Here is a 14,792-nt window from a genome sequence, read left to right as displayed (position 1 = left end):
CTGCCTAATGATGTACTTTATACAGCATGCTAACAACTGGTAACATTTCAACGGTACAATGAAATGCAAAGGTTAAGGGGGTGCTTGGGCTGGCAGAAAAGGGATATACAGTGACAAGTATGAAACAAACCGGAAAAGTTCATGTGCTGTGAAGTGCATCTATCAGTGCGACTACTCACTGTGGTTTTCCTTGTGCGATACACGACAAATCCAGATTGTCACCCTCCCTGGTTAGACCTTCAGGATATGTCACCACAATCTTCACCTCTGGTTTATCTGAAAATAAAAATGACAATGATCTGGCGTCATAAAGTACAGCCTTTTTTTTATTTATTTTTTTCTTCTCCTACCTGCAGCCAGAGCAGGAATTAAACAGCTGTTAGACGCTAAAGTGAAGTATTGAGAGACTTTGAAATGAAAGCAAAACAGCCGAGAGTAAAACATAGCAAAGGGTGAAATGATTATCCTATGTGCTCAGTGGACATCCAGTACCTCACAGCAAAAATGATTTTCTTTTCCTCTTATCAATGCTAGCCAAAGATTACCAAAATGTCAAGCGGTTCCAGTCAAGCTTTCTCTTTTTCCTTGAAAGGTCAGACAAAACAGTTGTCTACCTGGGAAAAAAAAAAATTAATATTCTACACATACTACAAAAGGGTACCTTAACCTTTCTTTGATGTTTAACAGTGTACGGCGGCCTGTATTACCTCTTCAATCAATGCACCATTTAAAGAACATCATTTGAAAAATGTTTTTCCCTTATGGTGACTGTAGCCCATGGGCTAGCACAGGTAGGCTGCAAAGTCAGAATGTCAGGACTGAGCCGAGTGATCGATAACAGTGTCAGGCAGCGAAAAACATACAGGTCACGTAAAAGCGGGTCACAGAGGACATGCTGAGACTCTACGTGGGACATATGTCACCTAAGCATGTTACAGGATAACTTTATGTTTTTAACTTTCTGTATTTGGTGGGTGGGTGTCTTGTCCTCATAGCTACAGCTAATTTTGCTGTAATTGCCTTCAAATCAGGGCTGGTGGAAGGATACGAAAGAGTCGTCAGGTGAAATGGCAGATCACACTTGATGTATTAGTCTAGAAGCCATATCGGATGGTTATTCAGTTCTGACCTGAAAAAATGAAGAAATATTTGACTGGAGTTTACTTTGGAGGGTATATCTGCCATTTAAAATGATTTTCCACATCCTTAAATAGTGAAAGCAGTGACATAAAAATTAGAACGCTCCATAGACTCACTTTACCAACTGGTGGGGAGACATAGCAGGTAAAAACCCTTTAAAGAAAGTGCATTTAGTCAACTAATGCTGCTGACACACCATTTGTGCACCAGAGCTGATACCGGGTTGAAAAATATCTGAAATTTCAGATATTTCAAAATGTGGTTCCTCTCCGTGAATCTTTAAAGTTGTTTTGTGTTTGTTGTCTGTTGTCACTTTGTGTCTTTGTGCTTATTTTGTCACTTTGTAGTCATTTTGAATCCATTTTGTCATTGTCTCCTTTTGAGGTAATCTTAGGTCTCTCTGTGTGGCGGCTTTCCATCTCTGTAGTCATTTTGTGTCTCTTTGTGGTGTTTTGTGCTCATTTTGCTTATCTTTGTTGTCATTTTATATGTCTGTATTCATTTATAATCTCTATGGAAATGTTGCGTCTTTTTGTGGTCATTTTGGGTCTTTTTGCAGTGACTGGGTGGTCATCAGGCTCATTTTTGTGTTTTTTGTGGGCAATGTTTACTTCTTTATGATTATTTTATGTCCTTTTTTAGTTGGTTTGTGTTGCTTTAAAGGGCAAGATGATCTTTTTGGCTTGAAAAACTGCACACAGCAGTTACTGATTAACCTTCTTTAAGCTCTAGCTCGAATGAGTCTCCTTGGAGCTAAAACTGTGGCCCCGCCTAAATTTTGCCCGTCAGCGGTTTTCTGCATGGCCTTCAGTGCGTTTGTTTTGTGAGTTCTTTCCAAAATTTCTGAATATTATCATTAATTTTTAATCTTAAGTCACTGTAATTGTTACAATAGTGGGTTGTGCATTTGAGAAAGTTTGATATAAACAAATGCCACAGCCCCAAATGAAAACTAAAAGTCCCAACTAGCCTATGGGACAGTCTGTTGGGTGTTTGTCTACTTCTAAGCCTAAAAAAAGGACAATTTTAGGTCACTTACAAAGCACTTCCAAGCGTCTTTGAGCCAAGAGGTCCTTTGCAGCTGGGTGGTCAATGATGCAGTCCACTGGCACTCCATCATCATCTTTGGTGACAGAAAATCTTACCCGACTGGTGATGGTAAACATCCTGTCATACATCTCCTCGACTGTTGTCTCACCTAGAAAAAAAGTTCACGAGGATGAGCGGGGGAGAAGTTAACAGCTAAACCATTCAAAACAAATCGAAAATTGAGCAGCAGCACCGACCTGCAGTGACCATAATGAGCAAACAGTCATAGCAATAAAGAGCACATTACCTGTCAAAGTGGAGTGCTTTCAAATGGCATTTACATTTAATTTATGATGCGGTGATGTGGTGCCTGAACGAGACTTTAGAGGATTCGCACAGGCCCGAGGCCTTCATTTCTGACGAGAGCATCGAGGAGCAGTTTGGTCATATAAGCCTGATAATGAATGGTTCTGCAGCTGGAGGGTTGAGCATTGTTGGGGCTAACCCTGCAGTAATCTGCTGCCCACTAGGCCCTAGGCTGTCAGAGGGGCATTCATTTAGAGAGCATTACAATGCCACAGGGGCATCGCATTAGCAGCAGTGCTGAGTGTGATGGTTTACTCGCACTTAATGAAGTGAGGAAATAATTACAGCCCCACTCTGACCTGCAGCACACTTCCATTTCAGCCTTGTCACAGGGGAGCCCGGCCGGACTCAGGGAGGGCAAATCACTGTTGTTCCACAGTTGATGATCACCAATACACACATATGTGGCCTCTTGATGGATATTAACCCCATGTAACACACACCCGTCCACACAAGACCTGCCTACATAAAATTTAAAGTACCGGGATTGGTAAGTGGTCAATGCGTATGAGGGCATTAAAGCTGACCGCTCTGCCAACTGCACTGAGAGCACAGGCTGTTTTAAAAGGCCGGCCAGAGTAAGTATGTAATAACAGCAACATAATAATAACTACAGCACGGTGTGTATGTGGCATTTGAGTGAGAATAGTAAAATTGTAAATGGCTGGCACTAATATTTCTACCTTATGTGAACACACAGCGTTTTATTCTGCTTCGTATTCAGTCATTCACATGCACAACAACGGCGGAGCTGGTCTGACCCACAGGGAGCAACTAACCTGGGGTTTCAGCGTCTTGCTCAAGGACACTTTGACATATGACACAAGGAATTAGACCAACGACCATGAGATTGGTACTGCATTGAAAACAAGATGACTGTTTTTTTTTATCTAGGAACTGTGATAATCCTGATTTTTCATTAGTGATGTCTTTCTCAGCATTTGAATAAAGTGGAGTATGAATTGCATGGATGTGGTGTTTAGTCATTAACCCCAATAAGTGTCCAATAGCAAATGCATCCAGAAAGTTTTTTTATATTTTTATCCTGACTTTGTAGGGCTGTATCACGTCTTTATTACTAATACTGTATTTATGTAACAATGTAGCATTGTTGGGTTATTAGCAGAAAGCAGTGGACAAGACTTATTTTATTCTGGTGGGGAATTTTTTTATCAGATTCCAAAGCTTAGAAGTAGCTCTTTGATGCAACACACATGACTCTGATATCCTGCGTTTGTTGCTTCCACTCTCACTAAGAAGTTCAAGAATTGATCGAAGTAAATAAGAACTCAGTGTAAATTTGTGAAGGGTTTCAACAATGAGGGTAACAATCTGATCTACAGTCACAGGTTTCATGTGCACTAAGCTGGTGGCAACTCATAAAAGTTCTGCTGAGCTGTTCTGCTTCATACTCTTCAGGTGTCTGTGGAGATCATGTAATGAATTCTTATGGTCCAGTGATAATCAGATGTTTGTGTTATGTCTATCTAGTCTTTATTATATTCACTGTTGCTCTGTCAGCTTGCTACCACACAAGTGCTTGAATTGCCATGGCAGGGTTCGAGCACCTAGTCCCAAGACTCGAAATTTAATTTACACCCACGATTTGCACCTCTGACTGGGCTCCTCTTCATGGCAATGTTAGTTGAGGCTCATGGGTTTTGTAGTATTTACATTTGTGAACCTAATAAAGTTGAAGTTGTCAAAGTGGTGGCTATAACATAAGCATAGGGGATTATTACAGCATCCAGGTATAATAAAGATACTGATGTTGTACCACTTTATGTTGAAAAATTAGTGTTGTCCTTTCCTCATTTTATGCACAGGATAACCAATTTCACAGCACATTCTTTCGTAAAACCATTTAAGTTGTTTACGTTGTTGCAAAATGTCACATTTGCTCCAGTAAAAACTAAAAAGGCAAACTGTTTGACTTTATGAGGGGTTGTGAACCATGTAAGCCTTCTGAATGTGGACAAATGTGACTTACTTAAAGTCCAATTATGTTATGTTAGATTTCTTTTAATGTACAGTACAATGGAATGTGAACATTGAAAATAGTAAAAAAATAAAATAAATGTTTTATATTTAATTACATTTAGTTATGCTTCCCATCAGTGAATTGTCTGTCGACTAGGAGACCATCACTGCTGATTTGTGCACAAAACACACGCTAAAGACTTTATTATTTTTGCTTTATTAGCTTCCTCATCTCTACTCCTCTTTTTTTTAGAAAGAAAGTCCTGCGATGGTTTACCTCTCATTTGACCTCTGTAGCATGCAAAATACCAAAGAGACAGGCAAACACATTTCAAGGTCAGGAATATGGCTCTGCTGACATTTATCTCAGTGCTGTCATGAAAAGGAGGGTCCTTAATTTGACTTCTAGTATCAATCATTTTCAGTTGTGGTTCTCACAAAATGATAAAAAAAAAAGTTGGAAAACTTCTGAAAGTTCAATCATGTTTTGAAGATCAGACTCATACAGACAGCATCATTATCATTGTACAGGCCAACCAGCGCTTGTCAATTATCAGTGTCATCCAAACCCAGACGGGGAAAACAACTGTGGATCAGGTCGTGGAAGGACCTGAATTTGAATACAGAAGGGATTTGAGTGCTGCAGCTGAGATGTCAAATCAAACGCTCTTGTGAGCATCAACCACTGATCAATCCCAGCGTAATCAAGCATAGCCTCTTCTCAGGGTGAAATTTTTTCACTCACTTTCTAACCCGAATCGCCTGCCTGTCAACATGATGCACCACAGCCACTGATCAAGCTGTTTAAAATACAGTATGTAGCACTGCTTTAGTTCAGCGAGCTAAAATTGATATAAATACTTGCTCCACACAGCACCATATAAAATAATGCCACTGGACAAGGTTTTTTTATATATGCTGTTGATTTGAGTGTGATTTCAAACTGGAATATTGTGATATTAGGGATAAAGGTGTTCATTAAATAATGTATAGATCTTTATAAGTGTTTGGTAATTACATCTTTGAAGAAAACTAGCGAGCTTATTACGTATTAGACAGTTTGAGACAAAAAACTCTTGAGACTGTAGCTTGAAACATGATGGACTTTTCTACTACATATTAAATTCATTCTTTTCACAATAATAACAAGAATTCTAAACATGATAAAGGTTAATGATTAATTTAGACGTGTGGAAATGAACATCTACAACTTTTAAGAAAGCAGCTTTTGAGTTATTTAAAAAGGGAAATCAATAATACTAGATTCTTTTCTCCAGATTGTCAGTTTGTATGGCACCTTTACCTTCCTCCTCCGACGTAAGAAGGTTTTATTCATGATCTTTCTGGTATATGATGAAGTATATTTAAGCACTTGTCAGGAATTAAAGTGAGGAAAAAACTTCAGTTGTTAAATGTGAAAGTAAAGCTGCTGCTCTTTTTGTTCCACACCAAGTATCTATATTAACACAGATTTTGGACCTTAATTTGGTATTTTAAAATTTCTTTGCTATAATGTTTACCTTTCAAATTGTGTCAAACATATCTGGCCTACACTTAAACATTTATGTTTAGCTCTTATAAGATAGAACGTAAGTCAATACAGCTTCTACAGTAATTGATCTACTATTAGGATCATGTTGATTCCGTACATGTTTTTTTTTATCGAATACTAATAGTTTCTATAATCCATAATCTTTGAATGTTGCCTTAGAAATCACAGCTTTAATGACTAAGAGCTTTTAATTGTCATATATTAGGAAAAATGAGCATGAACGAGCTTTTAAATTTAAACTGTTCTTCACCTAATCAAATCGGGTTTCAAATTGAATTTAAAAAAAAAATACAAAATTTACCAACTGTTCAAAATTCTGAATAAATGATTTGCACACAGTCACACATGATCACATACATTAGCCTAAAAACAGATAATTTAGATGCAGCTGTCTGACGGAACAGATCCATCCCCTCCTGTACTTCAGCAGCAGCAACAGCTGAGCAATGGGCTCCACTACATTTAAATGATATTGCAGCTGTCATTTATGATAACAAGCATTTTACCACCTTGTGTGCAGAGTCTCTCTCAGGCCGGAGCCCATCAGTCCCGTACCTGCCAGCATGATAAATGGCTGCAAAACCAATTCAGCCAATTTGAGAATGTGTTTAAATTATCCGACGGATTCTGCGTTCTTGCCATTACGCCTGTCTTGGCCGCACACAGATGTAAGACAAACATGATCAGAGCGATTCTATAAAACCAGTGTGATGTGTGCCTTTTAATCTCAATATGTGCAGGAGCTAATGAATTGTTTAGCACGTCCATAATGAGTAGTGATTTGTGATTCCTGGGGTACAGGAGGACGTGACACTCTGGCACTCTTTATGTATCCACTGCCACTATGGATTAACTCTCCTCAGCATGTCAGTGGCACTTCGCTGATTTCACCATCCTGTTGTCTCTCCCTCCCCTACACAACACTCGACAACTCATAAACAGAAATTGACTTCGACTCCTGTAGGGAACACTGGAGGCACAGATGGCATTTAGCTTCAGATTCGCTCTTGTCTAAATATTTCATCTCTCAACAAGCCAAATGAATCCTCTCCATTCTAATACATATATAATTTGACAACAAGCCCAGAGATATCCACTCTGTGTAAATACGATATGACTAAAATGAATATCCCCCTTGCTGTACAATAAGTGTGTAATGAATAATTGATGACCCCTAATCATAACTGAGAGGTAATAAGGATTTTTCACCACACTCGATTACAGTATATACCCCTCTCTCCAACAGCCTGCAGCCGGCCGAAGGCACCGAAATGAAGATGAAATGTGCACATATGAATTCATAACCATGTTTACCATGTAGAGATGGTTTAAAGTAAATACAAAAGATTTAGGGTCGTCTAGTCTTAAAAACATATTCCATCAGTGGCCGAGGTGTAAGTGAGTGTTTGCTGTAAATATTTAACCAATTTCAAATCTCAACCAGAATCTCCAGCCTGAAGTGTACAGTATGGAAGTGACTTTAAGGCAAATTGTGTGTAAAAAAATTACGAGAAACATAAAATACGCTCGGATTGCAGCCTTGCATGCATGGTTTGATAATTACATACTGCAGCTGGGTAAGCAGCCCCGACTTATGGGTGGGGTGGGGCTTTTACAAACAGGTAAAAAAATAAAAATAAAAATAGGACTAAGACACAGCCCCTCCAGCTGTATGGGCAGGCATGATTAGTTTCTTATGCATGTCACACAGTAAAACCAGTAACACAAATTAAGGGGTTTTTTTGGAGGAGAACAACATGCTGCTTGTAGAGGAAGTGCTTCTGCTGAGCTGGACTTGTAGTAGAAGGGGACAGGCCTGGAGCATGTGAAGCAAACAGGCGGAGGCTGTTGTTCTACTGACCTGTCAGTTCTTCCTCCCCTTTCATCCATCTGATAGAAGCGGGTGGCTTGCTGCCCATGGCTGTGCAGGTGAACTCTGTCTCATTCCCCTCGCTGACCACATCCTCGCGGCTCTCGATGATTGGGCTGCCTGGTGGGACTGACCCCCAGCAACAGCAACGGTCAGAAGGAGCCCAGCCAACATGTCAACATTTATACATAAATTATAAAATTTGCAACACTTCAAAAAAGGGTAATAGACTAATACAGTGCTTCATTATTGTGGAAATTCCTGATCACTATCATTTTCAGGTTCTCCTTCTTAATTTAGCATGTTAGTATTAGTTGCTTTGGGAGTATTTCATCACAAACAAATTGAGACATTGGACAGACTGAAATGTTGGGACTAAAAATGTTAGAATTGCTTTTTGTGTAAAGGTGTACTCAATGCCTCCTGCCAATGCCAGGTTGATTGAACAACACTGGCACCAGCGCAGGGACATTCACGTCTAAACATTTTTGAGTGAGCCTTGCCCTTCAAACCACTCAGAGGATTTCAATGATTTCTGCTTGATTAGTACGTTTTGAAGGTATCTTCTTCATTGTAATTTGATAATACCTCAAGGGGACAGCGAATCAGGGAGAGGGAGGGCTGGTGGATTGATATTTAGAGGAATTCTAGTGCCAGCTTAAGTTGCATATTGTAGCTTTAAAGGGAGCAAGTGAGCTGGGGAAACCAGTTGTGAGCAGTGCACTGACATGTCGTGACCTTCTAAGGTGACTGCAGAGCAATGTTATCGATAATTTAAAGCTGTTTAAAGTTTAAAGTATTTAAAGTACTGGTTTCATTCTATTCTAGCTTCGGTTTCTGATCTCTACTCCCTCTTTACCAAAGGGGAACTTTAGCAGGCTTTTAGCGGCTTCACGTTTCACTACGTTTGCTGATTCTGCCTAGCTTCCGCTATGAGTACTCGCATTGAGAAGTAATCAATTAAAGCTGCTTTAACTTTTAATTCACCCTCTAGGGAACATTAATGTTAGTTGGAATTTAATGGACGTTTCACTCAAAACTATATATGTCAACTTCAGGGTTGCACTTGAGGAAAAGTCAAAGGATCATGGGGAAAATCAGTAGGAATCATCCCCTTGGGACCCTGAATATACCTACAAAATGTCATCAAATCAAACACTTGTTGAAATGTTTTCATTTGGACCAAGGCGGTGAAGTGACACAACACTAATCACACAAACTCACGGTGAGTCATTTCTTATAATTGAGCGAATGCAATTCACGATCCATTAATACAAGCATAAATCATCTTTAATCATGCATTAGCTATACTTGTGTTTCATACCTTAATTATAAAATGTTACCCAAAATATTACATAGGCATTTGTAATTACACATATGGCTACGTGGGTGTAAAATCTACAAAAAAAAAAAAAGGATAAGGCAGAGTTGTCCCTCATCCCTTGCATTAGTCATCACAGCAAAACTTACTGAACTCCAGTTACTTGAAAGCAAAAAAGTCAGCAGGGTGTTTATTTCAAGGACTCTTCAATGCAACCCATGGTTCAGAAAGACTGCAGCTAGGTTTCAATTGTACAACTAGAGTAATTACTTTAAAGTGCTTTTAATTCCTTTCAATCCCCCAGGATGTCTGCATGTATAATAAAGCTTAACTAGAGTAATTTCACTCCAAAGCATCAAAGTGTGGCACAGCTGACTCTCAATAGGGAATCGTTTGGAGCAGCCAAGTCAACATTCACCAGGATTCACAGAGTCAACACAGCTGCCAAAACCAACGCGGTCTGAGCCATCAGTTTCAGCATCTGCTCCTTTTCGTTATGCTGTTGAGCACCGCGAGAGCCTAATTGGCTGACATTTTGTTTCAGTTGCTAAAGATAACAGGATCAAAGATTACTATTATTTTATATTCACGATGTATAATGGAATGAAATACAATACAAGTTTGTGCGTGTGTGTGTGTGTGTGTGTGTGTGTGTGGAGAGAGTGGTGTGATATGTGTGTGAGGTTCACACATGCACCCTCACACCTACCCAGGACAGTGATGTCTGCGTAGGCTTCCTGAGGAGGATCTGTGTAGAGCTGGCACACATAGCGTCCCTCATCGGAGAGTGACACATTGGACAGAGACACCCGCAGTTCGTTGTCAGAGAAATTCACCAGCTGGAACCGGCTGTCCTTCAGAGCTGTGGGGATACATGTGAGAGAGAGACAGTGAGGATAGAGAGCGCAGGGACACAAACATGAGACATGGAGTGAGAGGAAAGAGGGAAGGTGGAAGATGGAAAGTGGAGTTGGGTGAGAATGAGACCAGGGGACGGTAGAAAGAGGAGAAAATGAGGCTGAGATACAGAGGGAAAAGAGACAGAGACAGAGAGAGAGAGACAGAGGGAGAGAGTGAGCGCTGGCCTTTGGTGGGCTTTCTCCTTAATTGAGTAAAAGAAAAGTGAGTTTCAAACTGATTCATACAAGTTGATTTAGAAAGTAGCTTTACAGACCACAGAGCACTCGCAAAGACAGGGAAGTGTGAAGAGCGCTCATGAGGACTCCTAACAAGCTAGGAACTCTTAAAATGGGCTGCTGCTAGTCATGGATGGATGCATCAAACTCACATATTCCAGAAAAACAGGCATTCAAACATACATAATGAATTAAATCAGAGCGTGGAGGTAGAAAGGCTTGGATGCCTCAGACGCTAAATCAAAAGTATCCAGGAATCTGTATACTAGTGCCTGTATAGATTGGCTAAATTTCCCTTTAATGTCGTCAAACTAGGTTAGCCGACTCTCTCTGAGTTTTTACTCAGCTTTTCATTTGGGTCAGCCCTCATCCCCGAGCCCTTCTTTACATAAACAGCTCTAGCTGATTTGATTGGGAGCCCTTTTGATGTTTTGACCTGCCTTCTTTATCAAGTCCTCTCTGCATCTGCTGAGCTAACGAACTCTGTACAGCCCCCGTTTAAAGCGGCGGGGAGTTTGTTATTCCCGTCAGGCTTTACTCTTAGCGTCATGATCATTACCCGAGGTCTCGGGGCAGTGTCAACACGAAACCTCATCCCCCCCCCGTATAATTTGAGAGCTCTTTGGAAGTCTCTCCTCAAAGGGAAACAATGACACTGATGCACTTTGAGAGTTAAAGCACCTGGTAGGGAGGAAACCCTTCACAGCTGAGACACTAGAGGTAGTTTTACGAAGCAGTTTCATAACTGGCTGACTGCTTCCTTAACATATGGCGGATGCAGATATTCCTATTTATAAATCAGTGTTTTGGCAGGCTTTCACCAAAGTATGTCTATGTATCAGGGTGACAATTATTTTTAGTAGTGACCTACCTTCTAATTATTTTAATGATGATTCTGTTTAGTCTATAGAATGTCAGAAAATAAACACATTAAAAAAAAAAAACATGAAAGCTAATTAAAATTGTTAGTTTTGTTAGACAAATAGTCAAAAATAGAAATTCGGGTCAGTCTGACAAAAAGCTGGTGAACTATTGCAGTTTTAACTTTGCAAAGATTATGATTAATAAGAGTATTTTTTAATCAGTATTCTTCCCATGGAAAAAAAAAAAACGAGGTGTCTTCATATGTGAGATTCTTAAATTGTGTTTTTGCATTTCTTACTGGTTTAAATTGAGAAGGGCTCAGCTGGAAACAGATCATTTCTTACTTGCTTTAGATGTCCTTTAATGGCTCTCATTTGTTCTTATCAAAACCATAGCCATGGGCCAGCATGTACCTACTCCACATGCAAGCAGTCTCAGTAGGTCTTTATTACTATGACAAGCCAAGATTATCAGTTTTGGCGAAAAAAAAATATGCACTTTTGGTTCGGGTTCGGCACGGGAAGGAGAAGGCTGGCGTTAGGGAACAACTGATAAAGGGCCTTTTAGTAGCATGATCATGTTAAATTTAGCTTTATTTTTAAAAATGTACACCTCATTTTAGGAACAAAGGGGGCCTGGTGGCTCAATGAGTAGCGCATCAAGATCAGAAAGCCACGGGAACCAATCCCAACCCAACAGGTGTGGCCCCGCCCAGCCATCAAGGGCTACCTGAGTGCCAGTCCCGAGCCTGGATAAAATGGGAGGGATGGGCCAGGAAGGGAAAACTCACGCCAAATCAACCCCTGAAGGGACTTGCCAAAAGCCGTGGATCTACACCTCATTTCAGGAACATTTGAATTAAAATGTAGCAACAAAAAGCGTGGGGGCCACTGCCAATGACACTGAGTTTTCATGTATTAAACTCTTAATAAAAAATGTTGCCAAATTGTTTCTCCAAACCTTCATTTTGATACTTGCTTATTTAATCATCATCACTGATGTAGAGATGTAGTAAAGCCTTGAAAACAACTTTTCCACGGCTCTTTAATCTACAGGGATTGAATATTTGATGCTAAAAGTAAAACCCTTCGGCAGAGTATCACTTTAAATATTAAACCTTTGTTACACAATGTCAGAAAACTCTGGAGGAAAGATGCACTGAATAAATAATGGTGTGATATTGCATCACCATCCATAGAGGTCCACCTTCACTGATAAAAGCTCATTTTTCCCATTTCAGATGACAACTCCACCAAATTGCTTGTCATTTTGCATATATCTACCAGAATAAATGGCTTATCCCAACAACACCCGCACAGCATCTATACCTATGACATAATTCATCTTTATTTGCTGCAATATAAATTTGTTTATTTGGCCTTCACTGCTAGTGTAAAGCTGCTATCATTTTGTGTTTTTGTGTGCATATCTGTTTCTGTGGCTGCCACTTCACTTGTAGCTGCTGTTCTTGTAGCTCCCGGTGTGTCTCTATGTCACTGCTGTTTACTTCCTTGTATACAAAGATCTGCTACTGTGTCAAGCGGCCCTGTTGACAGTTAACAATGCCACTGGCTGAGGGGGGTCCCCACAGAACCAGCAGTCCTTTAGGAACAGAGCCTAGAATAGCGCTGCCATGGGGCTCAGTAGACCCCATCACAAGGAAAACAAAGACACAGTTACAGCAGCAGCAGCCCAATATATTCAGCTCTAACTGCTGATGAAGAAAAACTTAAAAGTTTTGTAATTTGACAATGGCACTAGATTGACTTAGGTGGAGAAAATGACACGTTTACATGCCCACGTGGAGCTCAGTGAAAAATGAAAGCTGTCTTATCCCGAGGAAAGATTTTCTCAACAGTGGAAGGCTAATATTGATTGTCACCAGAAAGTAGGGGCTAATTATTCTTTGTTGCTTTTCTATGCTGAAAAATCCTCGATCTCCATCTCCTCCCTGTCATCCGACTGAATATTCTTAAGATGTAGAGCACAACATGGCCTGTGCTTTTTATCTTCTCTGCCATATTCTCTGACAGCCTTGGGTATTTTGTACAAATATGACGAAAATGTGTACTCAAACTCCCCTGATGCTCTTCGCGAGTGAGAAAATGGAACTTGGACTTGTGAAATAACAGCTGGGATGCAATATAGACTGAAATGAAGGGTGTTTCTCGTTCACCTTGAATCTTGGCTCAGATCCCAGATACAAACAAGTAAAAAAAAAAAAAAAAAAAAGCTTAGACAAAAACTTGGTTCAAAGTAGAAGTAGCCCATATGCTCATGCATAATCATAATGTTCAATATCCTAATCTAAGAGATTATCGTAAAATCTAACAAGTGACAAGGACACAAAAGTATTCCCATTATGGTAGCGCAGTGAATTATCTCATATTAATCTTGCCGCATTCTGAGCTTAATGACTTGTGCAAAAGAGCCAAAAAAGTCAAGGACAGATGGAATCAAGGCTGCACGGAAAATCTAAGCGAAAGCTGGAGCCGATTTTGTAGATATATCTGACACCTTAACTGTAATGTCAAAAGAGATTCCTTTAGTACAGGATGCCCCGAAGTTTAAAGCTGATCCAAAGACAAAAACAAAGACTGGTGTAGCAGCTCTTTTTTTACAAAACAAGACATGAATGTAGTAAACTAAAAATGCAGACATGCTACTACAAATTGCATTTTGAGGCGCAATATATAAGAGAAGCCTTTTTTCTTTTCTTTTGCTCTGAAATGTTTAGTGATAATGTGCATTACTGAAAATTTTATTACAGAAAAATAGTCTCAGTATTTGTTGCTCCAATAGATACTGGCATCTATTTAAAAACAATTTTTTCATTTCTTCTTGGAAAAAAAAGTAAAATACAACAAGCTGGGATTTCCACTTTTCTGTTTACCTATAATGGCTAAATATCCTACTGCTTCTCTAAATATTAACTAATCTTCAGATACCAGCTCAGTGGAGAGTATTTTCATATGTCTCAGGTTTATATTAATGAAACACTATTTTTATATCAACATGACTATTTATTCGTGTGTCTTATTTGTTTGTGGAAGCCACAGGTACAGAAGTTATTACCTGCCCCTGCAGTTTGCCTCAACTCTCTTAATGCTTGAAGCTTTATGATAACTGAATATTGTTATGGTTCTGGTTTATTTTCCACTGCTCACATAAATAAATCAACAACTTTCTGGTGAACATAGTTGAGATTTAGCAGTTAACTCACCAGAAATTTCTTGCTTACATGCATTCTGATGAGTCACATTTTGAATTTTGAGGGGCTTCATTCTCTGTTTAAAAAAGTATTAATTGCATTATTTTAAAAATGTAGTTCATGTAATTGTTATCAGGAGCTGTTGCAACAAAATGACCAACCCAAACTATTGTGCTGTGTGTGGGGGCAGACATTAACAAGCCCCCCCTGGCCACCCCCTAGAACAACCCCCTGGCTATATGCACACAGATACTCACACCGACACACACACTGGAACCAAGGGCTGCATCCAAGAAACCAAGTCATCATGATGAAAAAAGGTA

General features: G+C 39.6%; 1 protein-coding gene across 4 annotated transcripts in view; it reads right to left on the bottom strand.

The window, feature by feature from the left end:
• The window catches only part of cadm1b (cell adhesion molecule 1b), a 143,096-nt gene that overhangs the window by 22,149 nt on the left and 106,155 nt on the right, over positions 1-14,792 (bottom strand). For all 4 annotated transcript variants that reach the window (XR_010914702.1, XM_067508504.1, XM_067508503.1 and 1 more), the window contains 4 exons: positions 9,968-10,120; positions 7,929-8,066; positions 2,180-2,338; positions 180-276 (listed from right to left, as the gene is read on the bottom strand). Coding sequence is in view for 3 of the 4 variants with exons in the window: in XM_067508504.1 (XP_067364605.1) it covers positions 180-276; positions 2,180-2,338; positions 7,929-8,066; positions 9,968-10,120 (547 nt within the window). In the remaining variant the exon portion in view is untranslated. The remainder of the gene's footprint in view (positions 1-179; positions 277-2,179; positions 2,339-7,928; positions 8,067-9,967; positions 10,121-14,792) is intronic.

This window comes from Channa argus, chromosome 6 (genome assembly GCF_033026475.1).
Source record: "Channa argus isolate prfri chromosome 6, Channa argus male v1.0, whole genome shotgun sequence".
NCBI classification, from domain to species: Eukaryota; Metazoa; Chordata; class Actinopteri; order Anabantiformes; family Channidae; genus Channa; species Channa argus.
The sequence above is the reverse complement of the archived record's forward strand: the minus strand, read 5'-3'. Positions and strand labels throughout refer to the sequence as shown.